Here is a 7,772-nt window from a genome sequence, read left to right as displayed (position 1 = left end):
GGATGAGCAGCGAAACGTCTTCACTCCTACAATAATTTATCCAGTTGACAGATTTAACTTCGTCGTTTGCTATCTTACTTGAGTAGTCGCTTCCCAAACACTTTTTTACTTTTACTTGAGTAATTTCTTGAACCATACCTTTGTACTTCTGCTTGAGTAAAATTATTTTGAAGTAACATTAATCTTACTTGAATACAATATTTAGCTACTCTATTCACCTCTGATTATAAATGATTTTGAATATGTTTACAGCAGATTTACAGAGGATAGAGCTCATCTCAAAATGTATTTTCCATGCGCTATTTGGCCATTCACTCTACGTCAGGGGTGTCCAAACTTTTCTCATTAAGGGCCACATATAAAAACACAGACAAGGCTGAGGGCCGATTGAGGGCCATAGACTGGTCACCAATACAGTGAAAACTTCAGATCTGCGTTATTATTACAAGTTAGACTGAACCACTAGACCTTTATTCATGCACACATTAAACACATGAAATATTTGATATGGACGTGTTAAAGCAGATTTTCAGAAATGTACAGTAAAAAGTACTGTTTAAGGTAATATGGGCAAATTCACCTGGAAGCTTGAGGGCTAAAAAATTTTTTTCTGAGGGCCAGATTTGACCCCCAGGCCACAGTTTGGGCATGCCAACGCTACGTGAACCCTGCTATTTTTGTTAACAATGGTGCCATCATGTGTTCATTTGTAGAAACTGTAGTGAGAGAAGAATGACTGGGTGCATCTGAGGTGAGAGCAGGGCTGTGTGGCTCTACAGCGCCTCTACTGAAAAACAAACAAGCCTACAAATAAAAGTTACAGTGTGTATGGCAGCTTAGACTATTAATTTCAGTTAACTTCATTAGATTTTAGGTTTGACTAAAAATGCTGCCAACACAATTTTCTAGTTTTATAATTTTGGTGAAATTTTACACCTTAAAGTTAAGCTGGTCTACTTTAGTTGGAGTATTTTAATTATTGTGCATGCTTTGAGGCATACCCTTTGATCACCTACCGCCTTTTGAAACACTCTGCTGTAATTTAGCAAATAGGGTGTCCCTCCTCCCACAAAAAGTTTTGCACCAGGTCACCACAAAGCTACAAACCGACCCTTCCCTTCCCTTAAGAAAAGTCTCAGCTGACTATCACAGGAGGCGAGGCTTAACAAACTGTTTTGAACTTTCCCAGTCTCTCTTTGCACAGAGCTGACTTCACTGACCGACTCTCCTCTTTCGTCTTTTCTATCTCCCCTATCTCCTGTCACTATGGTTACCTCCGTACTGCTTTTGGGCATATGTCTGGTCTTCATCATCATGCATCTCAAGTCTCGACGACCCAAGAATTTCCCCCCTGGACCCACTGCGCTGCCATTTTTGGGGAACATGCACAATTTGAGCCCAAGTAACCCTCTGAATGACATAGAGAAGGTATGAAACACACACTGAAGTCATTATGTTCTACAAACTGTATCCATCAAGTTCGTAGAATTTTGAACCATAAAGCATTTTTTAGTTTTCATTTCTATTTACTCTTTACAACCCGTTTTTATTATGTTTTACTACATCAGATCTTTTTTCTGTTCATATAGTTTTTGTATTGTTGATTTATTTGGGTGTGGGGGGCAGTTTGGACTTTGGATTATTTTTGTTGCCTCACTACAGATATATTGTAAGAAACAGCTATCTTCCGTGAACCACTAAGTAATGTTGTTGCACTGTTAACGTACTTGTTGCTGTTACCATGCACTTTTGCCTCTGAAAGTTGTAAACACTTTGAGGTGAATAATTAGAATTAGATAGGATTAGATTAGATAGGCTGCAGTGGTGGATGAAGTACTCAATTTGGTCACTTAAGTAAAAGTACAGATACAAAAGCAAAAAATTACTCAAGTAAAAGTATCACATGAAAAAATCTAAGTAAAAGCATTTATGTACTCATTAGCAATATACTTTTTGTTTAGTAGTTTTGTAATTTTGTTAAATGTAGTGATACTGATTAAAAGTTATACATATTTTGCCCAGTAGTAGCAATACAAATCAATTTCTTAATTTTCCATGAATTTGTTTTTGTTTGCTCAAAGCCAAAGCTTGAACTCAAAAACTTTAGTCAGGATGTGCATGGTAAAAATATCCCCTCAAACTCTCAAAGTACTTTTTTACTTTTCAGTCCTGTTCAGAAATGTAGTGTAGTAGGAAGTACAGATAACTGCTCTCAAATGTAGTGAAATAAAAGTAAAAAGTATCCAATATAGAATGTTCTTAAGTTAAGTACAGATATTAAAAAAAAATACTTAAGTACAGTACTTTGCTACTTTTACTTTGTTACCTTCCGCCACTGGATAGCTGTCTTTGGAGTATGAATCAAGCAGCCTTCAGGTTCTTTAAAGTGAGATAGATTCACAGCTCTGCCAGTTTGCCGAATGTCTCTTCTCACTCTTTACTAACCCTGACACAAACTTAAATAGTCCAGTCTGTGGAGAGGCGAGGGGAGAGAATGCAGTTGACATATCCCCCATCAGAAAAGTTACATGATATGGTGAACTTGTAAGATCAGAAACCTCCTTAGGGCACTGTCACAATAAATGTTTAGAAATCATACATTTGCACACAGGATCTTGTACAACTGTTGTTTTGATTTCCAGTTGAGGAGGACTTACGGGAACGTCTACAGCCTGTACATAGGCTCCAGAGCTGCTGTGGTGGTGAGTGGGACCCAGGCTCTGAAGGAGGCTCTGGTTGACAAGGCTGTGGACTTTGCTGGACGACCTCAAGACATGTTCATAAATGATGTCACTGAGAGGAGAGGTAATGCTAAGCTAAGAACTGAGACTCTTTTAATTTAAGTCAGTAACTAATATGGTCTACAATACTAACAATTTAAATATTTTTGTATGTTGTGAGATTTAGTCAAAAGCATATTAGCACTAATACTATGCTCTGCTGTAGGTGTATTTGTGACTGACTATGGTCCTGCCTGGATGGAGCATCGTCGCTTTGCTTTGATGACAATGAGGAACTTTGGTTTGGGCAAACAGTCGATGGAGCAGAGGATCCTGGGAGAACTACAGTACACCATTGATCATCTGGAGAAGAATACTGGTGAGTAATTGTGAGAGTAAAGAACACAGACTGTGCAGTCTGAATCACCATCTTATGTCTGAGAGAACAAAGAATCGTCAACTATTTCAGTCATGGATGGAACGTCAGCAGTGCTAAGTCTGAAGTACACCAGCTCATTCCTCCTTTATCCACTCAGTGTTTGAGTGAGGGCTGCAATATTAATCACAATCAAACCTAAGTTGCAATTTGGATGGTTAGCAAAGGCTGCAGTTTTTGAAGCATCATAATTTTCTCCACCAACAACAAAATAGTCTCATATTCTACATAAAAACTGCTAACCTTTAGAACTGTAACATGCTCTTATATACATATTTGTCAATTCATATTTCAATATTTTCGTCAGTTGTCCTGTCTTTATTAAAACGTAAATCTCAAATCAAAACTCGATACTACAGGGCCTGTAAGTCCCATAAAAAAAAAAAAGTATAACAAACAAGATTTTATATATATATATATATATATATATATATATATATATATATATATATAGTGGAGAATGATCGAGACAAGATTTTATATATATAACTTTTTTTTTTTTTTTTTTTTTAAATGTAGGGGACTTTAGGGGCTCCATAGCGTTGCAATGCTTGTCAGAAAAATGGCAGTTAGTTATTTTTCTCCAAATCGTTCTGTCCTATTACCCATCCATGACTGCACTTGAAGATTATTTATTATATCCATCTCAAGCTAATCAGCTTTCAGGTGTATTGAAAGATGCATCTATTGGATGTCAACCAAACTTGCACTTTTGTTCTTTAGGAAAGATTCTGAGCCCTCAAACCATGTTTCATTCAGTCGCCTCAAACGTGGTCTGCCAAGTTCTGTTTAATAAGCGATATGACCATGGTGAGGAGTTTATTATGACATATGTGAACTCTTTCTGTGAGATGACTAAAATGATTAACGGACCCTGGGGTTTGGTACGTAACTTAAGTTTGAAACTGTTTGTAATTTAATGTAAAAAGTGCTAATATAACATTTAACATGTGATTTTTCTCCATCAGCTTTATGACAGTTTCCATTGGGTTCGGTGCTTGCCCCTCCCTTTTACTAAAGCGTTTGAGGCAATGCAGGTAAATTTGTTCTTCAAACATAAGCATTAGTGATTATACAAGTAACTAGTGCACTGGATGATAGTTTTCAGGTTTTAAATATGTTATAACATTGTTCCCTCATCAAACTTGTACCTGAAGTTGTATTTCACGCTTGTCTGATGAATCTTGTGCATGAAGTCTGCCCTCCATGAGCTGCAACAAAACTGTTTGAAATTTCCCAGGATTGTCACGCCAGAGGAAGAAGCTCTTCACAGTTTTTAAGTCCATAAATATTTGCAATTACTAGTTTTAAGCCATTGTGTCATCAAATCACGTTCATTTCAACTGTGTGCTTGCATCAACATGTCTGAGCATGTCCCTTATTATTAGTTAATTTATTTCCCCCCCTCAAGGTAATGCCCTATGCTGCCAGTAGATGGAGCTCCACACCAGATCACAGTATGGGGAGCACCCAATATAATCATAGCCTTTTCAAAGCCATTATTGTGAGTTATAAAGATGAGATATCTAAGCAAAGTGTTTCAAGACCAGGCTAAAAAAAATACAAATAATGCAATCATGCATATGTGTTCTTTAAGGTCATTTTCATACTGTCACTAGTTAGGTCGCTACAAGAGCGGTGCGCTTGGGCCAGTGTGGACGCTTTCTGGACGGCAGTAAATGGTCTGTCTGAGAGCTCTTGAAACAGGAGTACTCGGAGCGGCTCCACCTGTACACTGGAGCGAGTGCGGTGTGAACGCGGCTGACCTCGGGCCGACCTACGCAGTCAGCTGTGACAGTAAAAGTGCTTGGAATTGGGCAGAAAAGTGCCCATTTTATGAATGGGCGCAGCAGAGCTGCTGTTTAACACATTCGTCTGACGAGGAAGTTTGGATCAACTTAATATCAGTGACACGTCTCCTCCTGCCTCTGTCTGCGCAGGTGAGACTGGGTCTGTCTGTGCGTCTTTTTCTCCTCCGCCGCCACGCATCCTCCGCTTACAGTCCAAACAAAAATAAAGTGCAGTAAAACAAAAGACCACCGTCTATAGAGGAAGCGAGCGTGTGCGCTCCTATTCACAGGGTTCTGTCTGCTTAAAGCGCATTGTCATAGAAATAAGTTCAGCGATCAGCTGATGGCCTCTCACGTGGCTCATGCTGTGTGTCTGGGGTGAATGATACTCAGTGTATGTGAACAAGACTGACCCAAAAGTAAAGTAAATTGAACTAAATTTAGTGCGCATTAGGGTCCGTCCTCAGAGCGCACTGTGTGAAAACGACCTAAGAGCTCATGTGTTGTGTTATTTGTATATCTCAGAGAGTTAAAAACATGACTATCCCAGTGATAGAGGAACACAAGAAGACCAGAGTGCCAGGAGAACCTCGGGACTTTGTGGACAGTTACTTGGACGAACTAGACAAGGTATGTAACTACCCCATTTATTTACCCCAAAACTGTAATTCTTAGCATGTATTTAATGATCTCTTTCAACAGAGAGGCAATGGCAGCTCTTCCTTTTCCTCTGATGAACTTCTGATGTATTGCCTGCTCATATACATTGCAGGGACAGACACGACATCCAACACATTGCTCTCCAGCTTCCTCTACCTCACGACGAGGCCACACGTTCAGGGTAATCCAACTGCATTGTTTATGTGTGTTAGGATGAGATACTGGAGTCCTCTGCTGTGTGAAAGAGCAAGGGGGTGCAGTGGCTGTGCGTCCCACTGATGGATCCTCTTATTGGACTGTATTTTGCTGCATTAATCATTGACAAAACAAAATAATGATCTTCATGTTATTAATCAATCTGATCTGCCATTGTGCACTCTGTAACTTTTTCCCGTGAAGGGTCTGCTATTTGTGCATCCCCAGGTAGATGTACACCTGTAACATGGCCTTGTAACACACTAGCCATACTGTGGAACATTCCAGAAAATGCAATAACCATTTCATGAAGACAAGCAGGTTGCAGACCTCCACCAGAAAAATGACATAGTGGACCTGTAACATTTGTCTTGTGAGATTTTGGAGACATGAAGACATGAATGTTGTTGCTAGGGCCATTTTGGGTACTCTTACCTTGTCGCCACCAAATTAAGCTTCTCTTTTCCCCATGCAGAGCGCTGTCAGCAGGAGATAGACAAAGTCTTGGAGGGGAAGCACTTTGTCACATTTGAAGACAGACACAACATGCCTTATGTGCAGGTAAAAATGTGCAACTATACTAAAAGTACGCTCTGTGTACATACTGTTACCATGTTCGTTCTTCAGGCAGTTATTCATGAAGCTCAGAGGACTGCTAACACTGTTCCTCTCAGTGTTTTCCATGCAACCACCAGAGATACAGAGTTTATGGGCTATTCCATTCCTAAAGTATGTGTCCACATATACAACTGCACACATTCTAAATGGGACAAAAGAAATAAAGTCACTCCGCTTTGGTCCTAGGGCACTCTAGTCATTCCCAACCTGTCGTCAGCGCTCAGTGAGGAAGGACAATGGAAGTTTCCTCATGAATTCAACCCTGAAAACTTTCTCAACCACAAGGGGGAGTTTGTCAAACCAGATGCCTTCCTGCCCTTCTCTGCTGGTAGAGTAGTTCAATCAACACTAAAGCATGTATAATGATATATTTATAAGTATATATCTTTGTTAATGTTTTGTGTTTTGTCCAGGTCCTCGGGTGTGTCTGGGAGAAGGTCTGGCCCGTATGGAGCTCTTTCTCATCTTGGTGACTCTTCTGAGGAGGTTTAGGTTCATTTGGCCTGAGGATGCAGGAGAGCCTGACTATACTCCAGTATTTGGCATCACCATGACACCCAAACCGTACAACATGAAGGTGGAAATTAGATAATAATATTTTGGTTTAACATGATGGTATTACATTCTTTGGTCGTATTCTAACATTGAACTGTATAGCTATAATTGAAATTTGCAATTGAAAACTGTATTCATTGGTTTCAGCTTCTTGTTGTATGCAACATTGAGGACCTTTCCCCATTCAAAAGATACAGTATTTTTTATGTTGTCATGTTTTTATGTGTTTGTTTTTATATATCACTATAACAACTTGTGACAACTCTCGGACAACTACTGTGAATAAAAAAGACACCATACACCTTTTGTTGCATTTCATGGACAAAATGATTTGGATGGGTAAATTGTAATAACATATAGGCAATTTTGTATTAAGATATAGTACATAACCAGACAACTTAAAATGAAACACTGAAAAATCAATATCTGTACTAATCTTATACTCTGCAAACACAATATTTCTTTGTCCTCGCCTCACGTGCTTCTCTCTCGTAAAATGTAAATCTACCACAATCACTATTACTGATCTACTGTTGCATAACATTCTGTACAGGTTTAAGTTTACACACTCCACTCATCAGTGGAAAAGCCTGGTCACTAAAGATAGTATTAGCAATAAACATCAACAATAAATCCCCACAACAGTACACATATACTATTACCACTGTGTCTGATGTGTTCACTTTCTCATGTAAGGTCAGAAGAGGTCAGAGCAGTAAGCTTTTCTCAGTGAGGTCGGTAAAGTTTAAAGTGTGCTCAGTTTTTGAACTCTGTATGCAATGAGCCACATTGATATAC

General features: G+C 39.1%; 1 protein-coding gene across 1 annotated transcript; it reads left to right on the top strand.

The window, feature by feature from the left end:
• The first annotated feature begins 1,151 nt into the window (after positions 1 to 1,151).
• Positions 1,152 to 7,274, top strand: LOC117372204 (cytochrome P450 2F3-like). The gene is made up of 11 exons (XM_033967969.2): positions 1,152 to 1,428; positions 2,643 to 2,805; positions 2,947 to 3,099; positions 3,880 to 4,040; positions 4,125 to 4,193; positions 5,472 to 5,576; positions 5,649 to 5,787; positions 6,277 to 6,362; positions 6,429 to 6,530; positions 6,606 to 6,747; positions 6,833 to 7,274. The coding sequence occupies exons 1-11, from the start codon at positions 1,267 to 1,269 to the stop codon at positions 7,009 to 7,011; spliced, it is 1,461 nt and encodes a 486-aa protein (XP_033823860.1). The 5' UTR covers positions 1,152 to 1,266; the 3' UTR covers positions 7,012 to 7,274.
• The last annotated feature ends 498 nt before the right edge of the window (positions 7,275 to 7,772 follow it).

The sequence above is a fragment of the Periophthalmus magnuspinnatus genome, chromosome 6 (genome assembly GCF_009829125.3).
Source record: "Periophthalmus magnuspinnatus isolate fPerMag1 chromosome 6, fPerMag1.2.pri, whole genome shotgun sequence".
Taxonomy (NCBI): Eukaryota; Metazoa; Chordata; class Actinopteri; order Gobiiformes; family Gobiidae; genus Periophthalmus; species Periophthalmus magnuspinnatus.
Note: the sequence above shows the minus strand (reverse complement) of the source record. Positions and strands in the feature narration are given on the sequence as shown.

What these genes read in the sequence shown, in the direction of transcription:
- LOC117372204 (XM_033967969.2), top strand. Translation starts at nt 1,267, where the DNA reads ATGGTTACCTCCGTACTGCTTTTGGGCATATGTCTGGTCTTCATCATC. An exon ending in GACGAGGCCACACGTTCAGG is followed by an intron (nt 5,788 to 6,276) that starts GTAATCCAACTG and finishes TTCCCCATGCAG; the next exon opens with AGCGCTGTCAGCAGGAGATA. An exon ending in CTTCCTGCCCTTCTCTGCTG is followed by an intron (nt 6,748 to 6,832) that starts GTAGAGTAGTTC and finishes TGTTTTGTCCAG; the next exon opens with GTCCTCGGGTGTGTCTGGGA.